At 35.2% G+C, this 20,458-nt stretch overlaps 1 protein-coding gene across 1 annotated transcript in view; it reads right to left on the reverse strand.

The window, feature by feature from the left end:
• mei-41 (ATR serine/threonine kinase meiotic 41) overlaps positions 1-20,458 on the reverse strand; it is a 46,040-nt gene that overhangs the window by 18,619 nt on the left and 6,963 nt on the right. The window contains exons 4-16 of the mRNA XM_085949725.1: positions 18,869-19,438; positions 17,087-17,470; positions 13,098-14,190; positions 12,405-12,610; positions 12,041-12,177; positions 10,147-10,236; positions 7,736-7,926; positions 6,195-6,313; positions 5,131-5,237; positions 4,350-4,540; positions 3,339-3,478; positions 3,083-3,244; positions 2,104-2,348 (exon numbers count right to left, since the gene is read on the reverse strand). Coding sequence (XP_085805851.1) covers positions 2,104-2,348; positions 3,083-3,244; positions 3,339-3,478; positions 4,350-4,540; positions 5,131-5,237; positions 6,195-6,313; positions 7,736-7,926; positions 10,147-10,236; positions 12,041-12,177; positions 12,405-12,610; positions 13,098-14,190; positions 17,087-17,470; positions 18,869-19,438 — 3,635 coding nt within the window. The remainder of the gene's footprint in view (positions 1-2,103; positions 2,349-3,082; positions 3,245-3,338; positions 3,479-4,349; positions 4,541-5,130; positions 5,238-6,194; positions 6,314-7,735; positions 7,927-10,146; positions 10,237-12,040; positions 12,178-12,404; positions 12,611-13,097; positions 14,191-17,086; positions 17,471-18,868; positions 19,439-20,458) is intronic.

Below are 20,458 nucleotides of genomic sequence, written 5' to 3' on the forward strand. Positions count from 1 at the left end.
TCATATCGTCATCATCATCATCATCGACCTGAACCAATCCACTGCTTAATAAAGACCTCGCTAGCCTGATTCTACTCCTTTCTGTCATATGAATTTCTGTATTTATCAAAATCGGTGATATTATATTTATTTACATATTCATATCGTCATCATCATCATCATCGACCTGAATCAATCCACTGCTTAATAAAGACCTCCTTAGCCTGATTCTACTCCTTTCTGTGATATGAATTTCTGTATTTATCAAAATCGGTGATATTACATTTATCTACATATTCATATCGTCATCATCATCAACCAGGATCAATCCACTGCTGGATGAAAGGTTCCGCTACCTGATTCTACTACTATAGGTTTAACGAATTTGTGATATTATACCTATTTCTATCGTCCTTATCATCATCGACCTGAACCAATCCACTGCTTAATAAAGACCTCCCTAGCCTGATTCTACTCCTTTCTGTCATATGAATTTCTGTATTTATCAAAATCGGTGATATTATATTTATCTACATATTCATATCGTCATTATCATCATCATCATCATCGACCTGAACCAATCCACTGCTTATTACCTCTCTAGCCTGATTCTACTCCTTTCTGTCATATGAATTGCTGTATTTATCAAAATCGGTGATATTATATTTATCTACATATTCATATCGTCATCATCATCATCATCGACCTGAACCAATCCACTGCTTAATAAAGACCTCGCTAGCCTGATTCTACTCCTTTCTGTCATATGAATTTCTGTATTTATTAAAATCGGTGATATTATATTTATTTACATATTCATATCGTCATCATCATCATCATCGACCTGAATCAATCCACTGCTTAATAAAGACCTCCTTAGCCTGATTCTACTCCTTTCTGTGATATGAATTTCTGTATTTATCAAAATCGGTGATATTACATTTATCTACATATTCATATCGTCATCATCATCAACCAGGATCAATCTACTGCTGGATGAAAGGTTCCGCAACCTGATTCTACTACTATATTATACATATTTCTATCGTCCTTATCATCATTGACTTGAACCCATATTCTGCTGGATAATGGCCTCCCAAGCCTGATTCTACTCCTTTCTGTCTGTTCTGCTAGGCCTAGCAGCCTGAAATGGTGTCAGACGATATTGAGAAGGCCAGACTCCAGAATAGACTACGCACATGACTCCAAATTTGTATTGGCAGTGACGACATGCAGATCGTAAAACTGACAAATCAGCTAAATTTTCAATTATCTGACGTGAATGAAAATCCATCCCGAAGGGAAAACTATGGCGCCGTCTATACACGCTTTACAATTTTTATATTAAAATCCAACACCAAGTCACTATGACGAAAAGCTGTCTGCAAGACCTAGCGAGACAGACTGGCGAGAGCCAGCTGGCTCAGCTAGTATTATTCAATTCACGAAATCGCAAGAGAATTCGATACAGTATCGAGGACTAACTGATAAGGGAATGAAGTAATTTCAAAAAATAAGTCTCAAAGCACTAAATCATTTATAATCATATTTATATTTGTGAATTTTTTCACCATCTTACCGAAAGTACAGTAGCATCCATTGTTAGTTCAAAAATTACAAAACTCATTTTGTAATCTGATATATGAATCATAAAACAACTAAAAGAAATATCAGAATTTAAAATGTGTCATAAAAATAATGTTTTATTATTTTTATGACCCTCTTTGGTCTCGAGTTCGACAGCAAGAGCAATTATGACTTGTGAGTTATTAGGGTATGCCAAATTATAAACAAGTGCGGCACTAAAATAAATATTAGTCATGCCCAACACAGAGTGAATATAATGCTGTGTCTACATGAGACGAAATATGACGGGAAAAAATTTGGAATAAATCGTAAATTTGGTTCCAAACTTTCGGCCGATGGATCAGCCCAGATGGAGTTTTCGCATAGGTATGGTGGGCCGAAATATCGGCCCCGTGGGAGTAAAAGGGTTAAGATAACGTTGACATCTTTACAATTAGCCTTATAATTAACTAATATTTGTCAAAATGCCTTAACACCAAGACTTGTCAATAAATTAAAATTTACAGTAACGAGGACAGTTTATATGAGCTAGTATACTTGTAAACGGTGTCTTCGGCGTGTTCGATCTCGCTCAGCATGTGCAGACACAGGACAGAATTATAAGCGTGCGTGTAGTCCCACACACCCTCACTGGAGCATCCTCCACCGCTGGCCCCGGCCAATCGACCAATGAGAGAACTCCTCGCATCACTCAGGCGAAGAGGAAGGTCACTGCGAAAACCAGACCGCAGAGACAATAGGCAGTGACCGACGCTTACACCCCATCGGTCGCTTGATGACACCTAAGTGAATATTTAATTTGACATAGACATTTGAAAGGAGTATACGAATTTTAGATTACTTTAGATTTAGTTATACAGTGGAAACACTGAGTCTACGTCCCTGCAATTCACGTTTGCGTGTAGTTCCTGTACTCCCGTTTCATTTTAGTACACTTAATTCTCAGTTTTACATTTTTATCTCCTGCAATTTACATCTGCGCATCTATTCCATACACAAGACTGCTATCGGCAGCTATCGAGTGTAGTTTTTCATATTTTTGTGTCGAAGTATTAGCACTTATTGTAACAATTACAATAAGTGCTGTTTTAATAGCACCTCTCTTGGCTGTGCTAAATTTTATAGTGAGATAGACAGTTTTGACTGTTTAAACGGCTAACTTATTGTAACAATTATAATAATTCGTGTAACATATGAAAAACTACCCTCGATAGTTACCGATAGCAGTCTTGTGTATAGCATGGATGCGCTGAAATATTCAAAATTGAATTTAAATCCAATTTATTTGGACACATTCAATTTAATGCATAGCAATCATTGAAATGAATTGCATTGAAAGTGCATTTCTATTTATAAACAATTCTCGAAAGGGTGAAAGAACACATTGACATAATATGTTCTAAACCAATTTGTATGATTTTTTAATAAAAAAATAATTTATTTTTATTTATTTAACTTTCTTTCCCTTCAAAAACGTAAAATCGGGGTTTCGCTGTATTAAAATAAGACATCTTACGCTTGGTTCTTCCAAAAGCTTTTCAAGGTCATCGAACATGGCAAGTCTCCAGAAGGGTTCGGCAGCCAACGCTTTCTCTTGGGGATCTTCCACGTCTGTTCCTTGCAGGAGTCTCAGAGCTGTATATGGCTGGTCAAGCCCCAGATACACGTCCAGCATACCCTGATAATCATGAAATAATTTTTTTACTCGTTGTTAGCCTATTGACATCGACAAACCAGAGAAAATAATATAGTAAAAATCAAAAAAAACTCACTTGTAACCTGTCTTCATCAATGTCACCCTGTTGGGCGCACTTTTCGTAACATGTGGCAGCGTCTTGCAACTGTCCCGTCACTTCGTGTGCCAATATCAGCTCGGAAAGAGACGGCTCGCCTTGTTTCATTCGCATTATGCCTGTTAATATGAGTATATTAGTTAGATAAATTTGTTTCAACAACATTGAAAATGCCTTCCCCACATGGACCATACTTTATAGTTACTTGTGGTCATAACTTCCATTTTCATACTAGACTGCTGCTGTAGAAAAAAAGTCCACAGCTTTACTCTGTATGGCGACTGTAATTCACCCAAATGTAACTGCAGTTTTTGCACTGAATCAAACGCGAAATGTGGTTTGTGCGGAGCAAGTCTAAATTTTTCCATGAGTTATCTACATGGGCTTTCTGAGAGTAAATACGATTTGGTAACATGTGAATTTGTATTGCTATAATTGATAAACATTTGAAATATATAATGTTTAATACTAATTTCAAGATTGTTTATTATTGTTGTCAGTGCGTGTTCTCTTTCTTTTTTCGACGTTACATGCTCGTTGTAGAGGCCATTCTCAAGAGATAATGTATTGAAGTATATCGTCTCCGTTCTGGCAGAACACACTAACTGGAGAATACTAGTTTTGAGTAATTTGACTTTGAAGTTGTTAAAATGTTTGAAATGGTCTATCATGTGAGTTTATTAAGTAATCGTAAAAAGGATGACTTTAAAATAAAGACTGTTTATTTATTAAGAAGGTTTACAGACGGTAAAGTTTGAAATAAGGAACATTTTGGTATAACTAACTAAATATGTAATTTTTTCGAATTAGTGTTTTCTGCCAGAACAGTGACGATATACTATTTGGTGTAAAAATGTTAATGTCTCTCTAAGTGTGTCGAAAAGGGGTTTGTTTTTTGTTTAGATAAGAGCAAACGTTTTTCAGAGTAAAAAAGGAGTGATAGTGTACTGTGTCAGTTGTGACGACCAGAGAAGTAGTCGAGATTATGACCTGCAACAGCATCGGGATCGTTGAGAACGGCGTATATTTCTGCCAGGAAGCCAAGCTGCTCCTGCAGGCGGTGGGGCGCCTCGCTCATGTACCTTTCCAGATACTGCAAAGCCCTCTCGAACTGCCCGCACAAGAAGTTACCTTCCGCTATCGTCAGCTTACAGAAGCCGTCAAGGAAACCACTTATTCGCCTGCGAAATCATTCAGTTTTAGACATCACCTAGCCAGCAACTTAGTACATAGCAGAAGATGGTATTCAGTCAAATTAAAGGTAGGTATATTTAAACATAATAATATCTGCTGTCAGATTTAAATGGTTGAAATATGTAAAATTATCGTTTGTTCGTCTTGTCGATTTTTAAATGGTCAGAGGAAATGACAGTCGAACTAAATCATTGAAGAGATCGCAACAAATGAAAGTTGCTTGAGTTTCTCTCATAATTAGTGACATCTATCAGCCAAGGTATTCATCAACCCTATAATCAGTGCCACGGACAAGTTAACTCGTGGGTTCTAGTAAACATTTCTGAATAAACTATTTGTGTATATTTTCTAAACAATATTTATTATTTTAATGTGAAAATATTCACGATAAACTCGAGAGAGACATGTTGACTTGGTAACTTTTCACAAATATATATCATTCTGTTCATATATCATATTTTTTAAGGGATTTATTTTATTCCAAAAATAGCTGGCCTATAAAAGTTCACCTAGTAAAAATTGGCTGGCAGTGATTAGGAATAGATACATACTAAAAGAATGTTTGGTTGTTACTTACAGATAATTTCTGTCTTGAATTGCAGGTTTTGATTTTGAATTCTGCCACTCCAGCAACCAGCGATTCAAAAAGTCCAATATGATGTACACCATTTTACTACATTCCACCTGAACCAATGAAGCAATCATTAATAATTACATGTTGAGCCCGTGTTAGACTATCAAAGATCTTTTATAAAGAATATTTTATAAAATAAGTCTTAGTTAAATCTTTTATAAAATGTAATTACTTTTTATCAATGATTAGTCTGTGGCAAAGAATTTTTTGCAGTTCATAAAGTAAACCCAATAGACACTAGACCCCTGGAGGCCCCTGGAGGAGATGGGCGGAGGAACATTAGGATGGATGCAGAAGCCGAGACTTAGTTTATAAAAACTGGCACATATACTACCTAACAGTGGTGAAGGGTGGAGGTAGGCTGTTAAGATCCGACATAAATAGTGCACACTAAAAGTTGTCTGTCAAACGTATTTGTTTTCATTGAACTAAGACAACAATATGTAGATAGTGTTTGTTAGTTTTTAAAATTCAATTAAACCCTGCCTATTTCCAACCATAGTAGATAATAGTCAAAAACCATACATTTTAGATATTTATAGATAGAAGAATATTTTTTATTGAATATGGTTTAGTATAGGTAGGGCTTAATGAATTTTACAAAACTAACCAACAAAGATGGTAATATGTATTCTTAATTCAAGAAACACAAATAAGTATGACTAAAAAACAGCGTGCACTATTTTTCTTGAATCGCCCATAGCATACCTAAATTATTTTGGTTTGGTTTAGACAGGGTTTAAGTAATTAATTTTTAAAAACTAACCAGCACCATCTGCAAATTGTATTCTTAGTTCAATGAAAACAAATTAGTATGACTGACAAAGTTTAGTATGCACTTTTTATGTTGAATCTTAACAGCCTACCTCCACCCCTCGACAGATAATAATATATAGATGGGGGGATATGGAGGTTACCGACTTTGAAACAATCAGCCTCATTTGGTCATCTATGATCATGGATCTCTTTAATACTCAACTTCTCAATTGGTAATAATAGAAATATACCTGGGTGCCTTCTTCCAGAACCAATGGAGTCATAACAGGTGTGAGGTTCATACTTCTTAATACTCTATATTTTGGTATTTCCACTTTTGATTTTGTTGCACTTCCAAAGGAGTCCAGGCCTGAGAATAAAAAACCCATAGCTATAAACAATAAACAGAAAAAACGTCAGCCTATAATCTCGTAGGTCCCCGGTTCAAATTCCAGGTCTGGAAAATTTCACATGTGTGTTTGGACGCAGAGCATATACCTAATAGGTTGAGCAAGTGACGAAACATCTATTTCTCATAACACAAAAATCTGTTATGAATCCACAAATGATTGTAATAAAAAAAAATAAGTAAATTGATTTATTCTAAGAACCGGATTCTGACTTTTAATTTGAGGAACTGACTCTTAAAAATTGGGGGTTCGAACAGCTCTGTATAAAAAAAAATATACAATATCCAATCCCGGCAATATAAAGGATTTCAAGTTATACACATTTATATTTTTATAAAAATCGATGTTTTTTAAAATAAATATAAAAAATATTAAAACGATGAATTAGTCAAAAATCTAAATGACAAAAAATCTAAAACTCGATAAACTAAATTTTAATAATAAATATGACCATAAAATATAATATAATAATAAGATGTGACCCTGCAGCAAATTCACATTTTATTACATTTTTTTACAATTGCAAGTTTATCTTTAAATTAAAAAAAAAAAAAAAAATCTTTTTAATGTTTTCAGATACATATTTATTAATTAATACAGTTGAAATTGTAAATTATCAAAAAAAATCTCAAATTGCAAGCTTCGTATTTTTCCGCTAGGTTCTCTGCTGGCGTGCCTCTCCCCCTTAATATAATTTTTTTTATATATACAAATAACATTGATAAAAACCGTCAAAAATAAATATATCTAGTATAATTTATACTATTGAAGACATTTTTATTGTTAATATTGTGTACGTTCATCTTGGAAATACATTAATATTGTAATATAAATAAAATAATAAATAACATATTGTGTTGCAAAAAATTAAAGATTTAAGTAGGTACTTAATTAAATCATTATTCTGAATATGCCCGAAGTAATCTCCAGAATAGCGAGATTTAAAATAGTAAAGCTAATCATGGTGTATGGCCTGTCCGCTTCATAAATCTAATTAGTCAGCCAAATATGAAACTGCCGTAAAACGTATGAGATCATGGTGGAATTACTTTGTTAAAAGTGCGAAGCATTGTTTTTTTCCCAATATTTCTCATTTTTATTAATTTATGTGAAAAAATAAAATGAGTTATCAACTTACATATAAGTAATAAATTAATCAAACTTCATTCAAACTCAGTTTATTTCTAATGTAGTTATTTGTTATTAAAAAAAAATTCTGTTATATTTTCGTTTTTAATTTATTTTCCATAAAAAATGATAAATAAATCAATCCCGAAAGTTTCGGGATTATGTTTGCCAATCCCGGAATTCATAGGTATCGAAAAAGGAATCCCTAGCTCTAACCTTTCTCTTTGAATGTAATATTATGTACTATGATTTACCAATAACAGCCAAGATTTCTTCTTGAATTATTTTGTGCGTGTCGTTGTCATTGGACACGACGGCATGCAGGACAATGTACGGCAGGAACAGCAGAGAAGTCTGCAAATCCCGTTTGAAGCTGGGTCGCACCATTCTAAGCACTTCTTGTATGGACTCCATGTCAATAAGTGGGATGAGCTGATATGACCAACTATGAACAAACATTGTGTATGAAATTCAACCCCATTACGCATTTGTTGATAGAGTGACGTTTTCATGAAATAATGATAATCACGCATGAAATATATTATGTATCAGTTTATAATTTTCAAAATCCTGAGGCTCACGCAGAGAGCCCACATTAAGTGGTGTGGTTAGAAAATGGAATTTGTCTGACTCCAGCGAAAGGTTCACACTACAGAAGACGCACATTGACATTAAAGCGTCAATTACATTGAGCTACGAGGGTGGGTCAATAATTCCTTAGAAAAAAGCATTAAAACAGTTTTTATTTTTGTATTTTTTTTTTATTTCTCAACATAATCTCCTTGGAGCTCAATACACTTGGTTAGACGTTTCTCAATTTTTTTTAAACCGTCAGAAAAATAAGTTTTCGGAAGGTCCTCAAAATAAGCATTTGTCCGATCGATGACTTCTTCATTTGAAAAAAAACGTTGTCCACTTAGCCATTTTTTTAAGTTTGGGAAAAGGAAAAAGTCACTGGGGGCTAAATCTGGCGAATAAGGTGGGTGGTGGACCAATTCGAACTTCAATTCTTCAATTTTAGCCATTGATCGTAAACATGTGTGAACACGGGCATTGTCCTGATGAAAGAGGATTTTTTTCCTGTTTAAATGAGGCCGTTTTTCTTCAATTTTGTTTTTTAGCTGGTCCAATAAAGATGCATAATAATCCCCTGTTATTGTTTTTCCTTTTTCCAAATAGTCAACGAAAATAATTCCACGTGCATCCCAAAATACAGTAGCCATAACCTTACCAGCTGATTTTACGGTTTTCGCCTTCTTTGGACATGGTTCGCCTTTCGCAATCCACTGCTTTGACTGTTCTTTCGTCTCGGGAGTATAGTGGTGTATCCATGTTTCATCTACAGTCACAAAGCGACGAAAAAATTCATCCGGATTGCGTTGCATGAGCGACAACAGGGCTTTAGAGGCCACCACCCTATTGCGTTTATTGTCGACTGTGAGCAAACGCGGCACCCATCTTGCAGAAATTTTTTTCATGCCCAATTTGTCATGTAAAATAGAAATGACGCTACCTTTTGAGATCCCTGTAACCTCAATTATCTCACTCAACTTTAATCTTCGGTCACTTAACACCATATCGTGGATTTTATTGATCATTTCTGGTGTAGTCACCTCTACAGGACGTCCTGAGCGTGGTTCATCCTTTGTTGATGTACGACCACGTTTAAATTCATTTAACCAGTTATAAATAGTTGCAAGTGAAGGAGCAGATATGCCGTGAACTAAATCCAACTCATTTTTTATTTCCTTTGCTGTTAACCCTTTTATATTAAAATGTTTAATAACAGCTCTAAACTCAATTTTCTCCATTTTTGTAAACAAGCAAATTTTTTTTTTAAATGTACGAAAATAAAAAACAACAACCCGACCAATCTGATTGAAACTTCGCAGCATACTGAATCGGTAGTGCCGCTGCATGAAAACAAACCGCTTACAGTACTAGTCGCGCCACCTGTTGGCTTTTCTAAGGACTTATTGACCCACCCTCGTACTTTACGAGCTGTTTGTTGGCGAATTTACAATCTGCCTGTAAAGTCGCCCAGTGTAGTCATCGAACAAGCTAACAAGCAGATTGTAAACACTCTACCGAGAAAAGTTTAAAGCCGATCAACTTTACACGCTACACGCCGGCGTGTGGGCCTACTGCTTCTGCGCAGTAGAGCGCAGTAGCAACCTCCCGGTAAAAAAACGAACTACGTTCTGTCAAAATAGACGCTGGCTTGTGGCTTCTCAGCGAATGGAAAGTTTAGTGTGTCATCATCATAATCGCAGTAGCTGAATCACCCGCTATTAAATTCGCCAACAAACAGTTCGTAAAGTAGCTCAATGTAATTGACGCTTAAATGAGTTATTTTCTAAAATATTTGCCTTTAATTATCTCGGAAAATGGTTTTTTTTTACATTATTTAGAAACCGACTATGAAGAATCAATTGGAGAAAATTGCCTGTTGTAGTGGTTGCCATGTCATTAGAAATACAATCATTTTGTATAATTTATATAAAATTGTGGTAGGTGCTTGGTAAGTATCAAGTCATCTAACCTATCAAACCTTTTATTCACTAGATTTGCTATACAGAAACGGGTCTTCGATGCTGTAATTTTTTGGATGACCGTGTAGCATACGTAAAATACCATTCGCTATTATTGGAAATACAATACTCACTTAAACGTCCATTCGTTGAACGTCGCCGCCAAATTAGATCCATAAACAGGGTGCACATTTTTGGGATTCATCGGGAACGCCAACGTATACCTACAAACAATTTAAAATGTGTAAATACACACCAAAGAATTCAAACAATATATTATTGTAGAGAGTTAAATAATTATCATAATATATAAAAACCGTTATAACGATTCTCGATGTTAATATTCCCTGCGCTGCTGCAAATGCAAAGCATTGTTTGTAAATAGAAAAGAAAATAGCAGCCTGCTGTTGGTGTCTTATTTTCTTTACTAACATACATATTGTAATTTATGATTTCATGTGACTGTTTGTCTAAATAATTATGGTTTATTGTATAAAGCATAGTTTCTTAACCGGTGATCCGCGAAGATTTTTGGGTGGGCCGCAAAAATTCTCTACCGTTCAAAAATAGTTACCTACCTAGAAACCCAACATTTGAAGTGGGGTTGTATTATATTTCGACAATTGTTTCAAAAATAGTGTAAATATACTTAAATATTTATTATTTTATTCCAATGTTGATGGTCTGCAAAACATTTTTTGATTTTTTTGTGGTCCGCAAATGTAAAAAGGTTAAGAAACATTGGTATAAAGAACTTTACGGTTGATACACTAATGCAAGGCATTTTTATCTTAACGCAGCTCTTTCAAATAAATGTAAACCCACTAACGCACACGGCACCGTCCAGGCGGCCCTGATCACAGAGCACAACATCGTTATCATAGAGAAGATAGAGAAGGGGTGGCCTGTTCAATTATATAAAGCATTTTCATTTATCAATGAGTTCAGCTCAGTCTTTTATCTAGCTCGTCTAGTTCAGTACATTAACTTTTCAGCGTGGTAGTCAATTGAACTGAGTACATGATTAGACTCACTGTACAAATTATACTATACCTGCATTGCATGGCCCCAACAAGGAGGGGGGCTGACAGGGCTCTAGCCTAGGGGCCGGCGAGACGGGTCGACCAGATAAATGAGATAAATACACATCTTAAATTTGCTCTAATAGCAAAAAAAGTCGCCTGCAACGCTAGTTTGCTTCGGAGTTATTACCATTTTAAAATATATGGTTGTTGGGACGTGTCGAATAATACTCGACAACTCCATAATTCAATGTGTTAAAAAATTGCTAACTTACACTGAATTTTATTTGACCTCGAACACCATTTGAAAAACAATACTGGAGAGCATCAGACTGCCTTTAACCATAGCGATAGATAGGGGGGGCCGCCCAAGATCCTGGCCTGGGGGCCCGCTTCAAGATGTGGGGGCCATGCCGCATTGTATTAATTGTCATTGCAAACTTTAATAAAACATACAAACTTCAATCACAATCCACGACTTCTCGATATAAATAAGGGACAGACAAATAAATCTCTACCCTGCACCTCTTATAAAAACTAATACAGTAGAACCTCGTTAATAAGAACACAGATAATTCGAAATTTTCGCAAAAAAAGTCCCTTGAACATTATTTTCATATAAAACCATACCTTTAATTCAAATTTCGTAATTCGAAATTATTTCAAGAGTCCTGGCATATAAAAATATTCAATAAATCGTAATAAAGTACACTATTTCATGAGCAAGTCATTGAAAATTGTGACAGACTTTTCGTAAAACATCATAAATTACTTATTTTAAGGTAATAAAAATAATCCTGACATTTTATGACCCATTAACACACACGGCACCGGAAATTTGGTAGGCACATCTATGATCATAAAATGATATTGATGAAAATAAAAAAAAAAATAAAAAAAAATTTTATTCTAATATTACCCCCCCCACACATTTTATAATTCGTAATTTTTTTTCGATTTTCGGTCCCGTGGAATTCGTATTAACGAGGTCTTACTGTAATCTTACCTAGAATTGACTAATGGTGCCATGATTTGCTGCACATTTTCTGGGAAACTGTCCCATATACCTTTATTAGCCCCCTTTGGTGTTATGTTGAAAGCCTTCAATATCTCTTGAATCGCTAAAGAATAGCAGTCCATATTCTAGAAAAGAAAAAAATACCACTTATAATATAGGTGAGAAAACTGTTTGTGTCAGCTATGTCCCTATATCCACCCTACCTTCTAAATTTATATATCTCCCAGGCACATTTAGAATCAGTGCCAAATCAATCACCATCAGATCAACATCCATTACGTTAAATACAAAAATGTTATGTCAAATGCAGCATTTCTGACTCCTGATCTCGGCCATAAGAAAGAAAATATACCTTAGTATATCTTTCATTATGCGAAGCCTTGCATAGTTGGTTGAGGGCCGCCTTCACAAAGCTGGCGTCGCGAATGCTGAATGCAAATGAGTCACCGCCTTTGAGTGCGGCAGGGCGGCGAGGCAACAGAGAAGGCTGCAGAGCTCCCAGCTCGCCCAAACATATTGCACTCCATTTGCTCAGGCTGCTGTTTTTGTCTCGGCAGCCTGCAAATCAAAAGATAACTAATCTGACATCCGTATTAGATACCTAAAAACTTAAAAGATACTCCACTATATCGAGAAAAATGTGAATCCATTTTTGAATTGAGACCTTTTGAATTTGTCCGCCTGGCAATACAATGTGTGTTTGAACCAGAGTGTGGATCTAATAGGTTGAGCAAGTGGCTGACATCCATAACTCGTAAAAACAAAATTCTGTTGTACAACCTCCATTCTATGGAGGCCTATATGATCTTAGAATAAGACATTTCAGTCAAGGCTTCAAATCAAATATGTGTACATACTGTTTTCAATTTGGGAATCCATTAATGCTTGTTTTTATTGTATACCATATTGTTAATTAGTAGAGGTCATAAAACAATGCATGTCCTACACGTTAATTTATAGATTCCACTTTTATCAAATTTATTGACTTTTTACTGCCTTCTGAAAAGAAAATGTTTTGGATTCACAAGGTTCAAAATATCCTTACCTGCGATCAAGGTATCAAACAATTCAACGATTGAATGATGTATATCTTTGCCCCCGAAGATGGCCTTGTCTATGTCGGTCTGGTGCGTCTTAATCAGCCTTGATAGAAATTTCAGCGTGTGAACTTTAATCTCAGAAGTGTCCTGCTTCAAAGACTTCAAATACCAATTTAGCTTGTCGATGAATGACGTCGGTTGAATTCTAACAACGTGCTTCTTGACAATGGCTTTCACTTTTTCACTTATACTCGTATCTTCCAAGAAGAAAAGATCAGGTATGTGATTACCGAGAAGGTTTTCATTATTCACTATCAGGTACTCAAATATCTCATTGGTTTCCTTCGGAGTGAGTGGCAAAAGTGGAAGTAAAGAGACGAAGATTGTAGAAAGCATCGGTCCGAGAGCGATCGCATCCACGTTATGTACAAACGCATTCCAAGCTTTAGCGTTCAACAGCGGGAATTCATTCATCATAGTCATGGCCGTCCGCAGTGTTGCAAGTATTTTAAATCGAAGCGCAGTCATGTGTCTGGGCCCCATGAGATTTAATATATCGGGAAAGCTTTGGAGAGCTTTTCTTTTTACAGATGTGGCGACTTTAGAATTTACAAGTTTGCTATCGAAATAAGCGAGTACTCCTAAGAACCTAGGCTGAATAAAGTCAGCCACATCCGTCAGGGGCAAGTGCTCACCGGAAGGCTTCGGAGGATATTCAGGATCTTTAGTTGCAAGGTATCGACATGCCTTTAAAACCTTTTCAGGCCCGCAACAATACTGCAGCAACAATTCAGTCAATATTATTCTAAAATGCTGTTTGATCAGAGCGTCTCTTGGAATGCGGATCACTTCCAATATATACTTAAAACATTTCTCCGCCATTATTTCATTTTCGTAAATGTAAATGTGACTGTACAGATGGGCGAACCTGTCACGTAGAAATTTTTCCGGGGTGCAGTAAACCAGGGAAGATATCTCCTGTATTATGGGTTTCAGTTTATCAGTGGTCATTATGATGGGAATGAGATACGGTAACGCGTGGTATATGTCTTTCGTGATGAATTCTCGGTAGCCGATGAAGCCAAACGCTTTGCCGATCTGAAATGAAATCAAATCGTAAATCAGGACTGATGAATCAGTCGGAAAAGTATATCTCTTCAATATGCACATCAGTCAGTGACGGATGGCTGTGGAGATCCAACTTAAACAGTGCACAGTATACTTTATCAGTTATACTTATTTGTTTTCATTGAACTAACTATATAAATAGCAGATGATGTTGGTTAGTTTTTAAAATCCAAATAAGCTATGCCTAATCCAAACCATAATAAATACAAAATATTTTTTATCTATTATGGCTTGGTTTACGCAGGGTTTAATTGAATTTTAAAAACAAACCAAAGCCATCTGCAACTTATTAATACACCCCAATAAAGTAATAGATTAGCTCCGTGGTTATTGGGTGTAATATCAAAATTAAAATTATTTATTTATTTGTTTGAAATTTTATTTGTATATTGTAGGTACTTAATAAATGGATTTATTTGTAAATTGAAAAGTCTGTAATTCTTTATTTAGGTGAGTACGAGCACACAGATGAACAGTAAATTAAATCAAAACACTTATATTGATTGTGTATTATATTTATGTGTTTTCACTATTTTTTTTTTTACAATTATAATTTAAAATAATGTTACTTGTTATTTATTATTTTTGACATCATTCACTTATATAAATTAACTGTGTTGAGAGGCCATCCAGGGAGGTTTCACCTCATGGACGACCCCTAAGTTCAAACCCCGACTCTGGCGAACGTACTTTCAGGTTGACGGGATATTCCAGACTGAATTTTTTTTCTTAACCGATTCCAATTACCAATGTAATTGAAGCAAACTTCGTACCCACAAGGAGCCCCTAAAACAATACCCTCTTGTTCTCTGAAAGCGGTCACTAAAGCTGATCGCGACAAAAATAGATTAGACATTAGTCAGCTATTTGAAACGACACATTCTATAAAGCGTATTTGCGTGTCCGCATAATTACATTATGAAGGGGCGACATGCTCAGCATAGTTTTTTTAGTGTGTCAATTTATGGCTACGGCCGTATGTTGTAGCTTAACCACTGGGGAATGACAAAAGAAATGGCGTATTTCAAAAAAACACAACCTTATTCTTAATTAATTAATTTTGCCCATTTTTTGAATAATAAAATGCCTAATTCTTGTCAAATTTGGGATCACAGAGATTATAAATATAATTTTTTAACGTAAATATTTTACTAAAATTATCTCGTCATAAATTATACTAATGGTTTTATAAATGCGTTTAAAAATTAATAAATGTAAACAATCTGAACACCGCTGCACATTCATGTACTGAAATATGACTATATTCTAAATCATTAGAGCGAGAGGTTTAAGAGAACACTATTTTATGTAATAAAAATACTTTTTGCAGTCATCAAATGTTTAAAATAAATATGAAGGATAACAAGGCTTCAAAATTATATAAATAGATTATCTACAACGTTTAAGGAATGTCCAGGATCATGGTTTGAAAATGCAATAAAAGCTCTATTTTGACCTAGGCTGAGCACGTTCGCCCTTAAACAATTTTACTTACTCAATATGAAACTTATTATTTATAATGCTTACGTGCTATGTATATGTTATTTAATTTCACAAACTAGGTACATAGTTATTTATTTATTTAATACTAATTATATTATTTTTCAAATTCTTCCATCGCCATTAATTCTTTTAATTAGGTACCTAAAATATAAAAATTTTGACTGATAATTAAAGAATTTAAGATACGTGTCCGGTTAGCCATCGTATATAATGAAATCAGGGGCATGCTTACGCCTAATAATAAAGTAATTTGGACTATTGGGAGTGGCCCGATAATCAGGGATGTAACATTGTATTGTTAGTTTAATGAAAACAAATAAGTATGACTGATAAAGGTTAGTTTGCACTATCTATGTAGTAACTCCACAACCTACTGTTATATAAAAATTTTGTAATTGTGATCTTTGACGTTACAATTACAAAATAAAGGGATTTCTAGAATAAAATAAAGTGGAGTAAAGTAAGATAGTTAATAGTATGAGCAAGAGACACGGGGGCGTGAAGTTACCTGATCTTTTTCAAGCCGAACTCTGCATTCCTTCAGAAATCTCTGACTACTGATAACTGTAATTTTAATTTAAAAAAAGGGATTACATGGCTGAAGGCTCGTGCAATCCAGGGTTTAGGATGTACATAATAAATTTCTGGACGCCACACGATCTTACGACCGTGAAAGATAATAAATATTTAACAGTGTGGAATATAGAATTGGGAACAATAAATAAAAGAGCAATTTATACTTGACAGAAACTATATTATCGCAAAAGCAAGAATTTAGAAATACATTAAAAAGTAATTAAGCAGCTCGATACTGAAATTTGAAATACTAACTTTAAATACAAGCAGCTAAGTTTGAAAAGAAACAGGAAGAATGGTGAATCAAATAATAGTTTTAAAATACCCAAATTGGAACGATCAGAGACTCCTGACACGACGGCTGCATCGTGCTCCGTTAGGTGACGTCCATGATTAATATTGGGTAAACTCAAACGGAGCACGACTGTACTGGGCGGCAGACAAAATCAAAAAGCGGCCGGAAATTACATTAGCAACATCTGTCTAATCGCATACAATGTGTCAACGTGACCATCGATAATAATCGGGGTTGCCAGCAGTATCAAAGTTAGTTATGTTAAAAATGTACATAACACTACCTCCACCCTTCGCCACTAATATCAATGGTCTACAAAGTGGGGTACATACACATTTTTTTTTCAGTTTCGCATTCATATACTTAGGCTCATATAAGAATTTTTTTTAACTCTAATAAATTTCAAAAGAGAAGTATTAGTGGATACTTCTTGCTCTAACTGAAGAACTCAGATGTCACAAACACCTATGGGTTGAATCCAAATATACTTACTTTGATTATAGTTGGCACAAAGCCTTGTCCGAGGAGATAATTGTGGGCAACCATCTCCATCATGATTCGGCAAAAATCCTTTTTATATCGATGATAAATCTGATTGGGCGAACTCTGGTGACCCTCGCATATATCTCTGATAAAGACGGCCGCCTTGGAGCCATACGGACAAGTCCCGCACATGATGTAGTAAGTGAGCATTTTCACGCTCGGCAGGATCACCTTTTGGGAGGGAGCTAGTCCGAATTGGCGGATGGCCTCCATGCAATCTTCTTGAAGAGTTTTGTCTTTGGTCTCTAAGCTCTTCTTTGTGCATTTTAGCAGAAAATTTATTGTGGACTCAACTATATTAGATTTGAGGCTGTCGTCTAATTTGTCATCGGTCTGAAAATAATATCATAAAAATCAACCCTCATAAACAACAGATTTATGTCTTAAAATAAGATACATATCTGAAGTCTTTGCTATTGAATCAATACAGTTATGCTTCAAATACATTATCATCACGTTACATGCTGTCACAGTAAGCTGCCGCTACCGAAAAAAATGTAACGTAAAGTGGTTTATCTTGGTAATTCAAATGTTATCAGACTGATGCTCCCATCCCGTAGCACATTTTGAACCTTTAAACGAACATTGTCAGTTAGCAAAATCTGCCAAAACCGCCAGACAACAATGAGATCACCTCAAGCGTAACATCATGTACCGCATTAGTCAGTGCAGGCCTACACATTTTCGACTCATGTCAAAATCGCGTGTTCTTTGTTTTTAATAGTTTTCTCTGTGGATTATGTATTAAATTATTATCTATGTATGGTGTTTACGTCTATTATCTATGGCCTGCCGGTTGAGTTTTGTTTAAAATATTATCTATGGATGCAATATCACAAGTAATTTTAACGTACGCACATGTAGAAACTGTTAAAATTAATTAAAATTAACATGAATATTGAATAATAATTCAAAATACTAATACATTAGTGTTGGCACTCTCCATCATTGAATTTATAGAGAGAGTGATCATTCAAAATATTCTGTGGAATGACGAAACCTTAAGACTAAATTTGTCACCGTGCCAGCATGTGACGTGATCATAATGTAATCGCCGCATTAGGCACATGTGTGGATTACATGGTCAATGCCATGTAGGTAAATATTTTAATCAATATAAATTTTGTATGGAGTCCACCTAAAGCATGAAGCAATTTTTGTTTCTCCTATAAAATTTAAATTTTGTCACATCAGAGATTTTATCAACTCAACGATATGTACTACAAATGTACCATATTATAAGTAAAGTTCGATAGTTTTGCCCGAAAGAATGAGTGGAAGGGACACCGAACGAGATGACCATATACAATAAACACAGTTCTGTACACGGGAAAAAAATTGGATCTGCACACTTTAATCTTTTATTAATCTTTTATTTGCTAATCGGTACCACTTTGGATTACTTCTACGTTTTCTTGATGCATATCAGTTCCTTAGATACCTTTTAAGCTCTTACAGAATGCCGGAAAAGCCAGATCAAATTGAAACTCTCTTGAGGCATATATAATGCATGACTAAGCAATGTGCGATCTCGCATCTTCACCCTAGAAGTGACGAGAGGCTGCATGGCCAGCATTATTAACCAAGAGCATCTGTTTTCAAAGCTCAAAATACTAGTAAATCTTTGTTAGATATCATAACAAGCTACTGTAAAGTCAAAAATGCAATCGTTGACAGGCGGTATTTGGTAAGGATAGGAAAATAATAATAAGAAAAAGAGAATATATTTACCAAAATACTTGTAATTATACTCCGAATTATCTTAGCAATATTCTTCAACGATTCTTCTTTTAAAATCTGATCGATAGCCGCTGGCTCAAGAATGGAGTGCTTGGCGAAAGAATGAATCAAATTTCCAACATGGTCCTCATCAACGCACCCGTATTCGCTTATATTTAGAAATCTCTTGAACACCCTTGTAAATTTAATCAATAAATTATTGCCATCGCATCTAATTAGAGAGCTCCTTTCGGCCATTATCACAATTTTGCTCGAATGCAGCAGTGACTCTATGGCGTCATTGCACGTTGTGGAATTGTAACATTGCAAGCAGATGAGATCAACGGCCATGCCTTGTTTCTTTATGAGGGCATACACGAAATCGCCGCTGCAGACTCCTTCTGTTGATTGCACGAGAGCAAAGTGACCCGATAAAATGCAGACTATAATCGGAAGTGTTACGACGAGCGCTTTGAGGATGTCTTCATCTTTTGAAATTAATGCAGGGTGAAGATAATTCGTGATCAGTTCATTTTCTGGTAATACTTTCGTCAGTAAAAGTAGTGGTGCGTTGTTTAGAACCTAAAAAATGATGAGTAAAATTATATATTACACTTATCCGCACAATAGTTATAAACATACCACATAAGTCTAGAAAATATAACGTAGTTAGAGCGACGCTGACCGATAGAAAGCGTCGCAAAAGGCTTCAGCGGGTCTATTCTATACACAATGCGACTATCGGTGGCTATCGACGATTGAGGAGGTTAATTGTTACAATAAGTTAACAGGCTAAACTGCAAAAAAACTGCTATGTTTTAACAGCCCCCCCCCTCTTGGCTGTGTTAACTTTTAGAGTGAGATAGACAGTTTAGAGCCATTTCATTCAGTTCATTCAAAAAAACCTATGAAAAACTTTACATAAATTGACATCAACACTCCTACGACCAGACAGCTTTGCATCAACTTTCCGGACAGGGCATCCATTGGCCATGACCAGTACAGTATCAGGAGATTTTGATGGTTTGGATCGATGATTCCCAACCTTTTTTGTTTGGCGGAACCTTTGAGACATTTTTTTAAATCTCACGGAACCCCTACATGGAAGTCACACATTAATCTTCTCTTTACGGTTCGTTATAAAAGTGAATAAATGTATGGAGAAAATCATAAACTAAAGTGTCAAAATGTTGTCTCATTACATCTGAGATCTTGCTATTTCCGTGATCGTAATAACCAACTTCGACAGTATAATCATGCAAGTATTTCTATACATTCTTACAGCCTACAAATCATAATACTATCTTGATCTCTCCCATTTCTTTCATATCTCTTTCTCACAATTGTGTATGCCTATATTTGTCTCGTATACTTTTAGATCTATCAATCTATCATTCTATCTATCTATCATTCTATCATATCTACCTGTCAGGTTAACGAAATCTGATGGATATCTATCTATTAAATATATTTACAGGATAATGCTATCGATTTTGAAAATAATAACATTTTAATGAGATGCAATATTGATGATTCTAGGAATAGTCGAAATATGAAGATGGTGAAGTGCATATTTACTGAAATATTTACAGTTTAATGGGC

This window comes from Rhyacophila brunnea, unplaced genomic scaffold (genome assembly GCF_057557595.1).
Source record: "Rhyacophila brunnea isolate RB1 unplaced genomic scaffold, BYU_Rbru_1.0 scaffold_22, whole genome shotgun sequence".
Classification (NCBI taxonomy): Eukaryota; Metazoa; Arthropoda; class Insecta; order Trichoptera; family Rhyacophilidae; genus Rhyacophila; species Rhyacophila brunnea.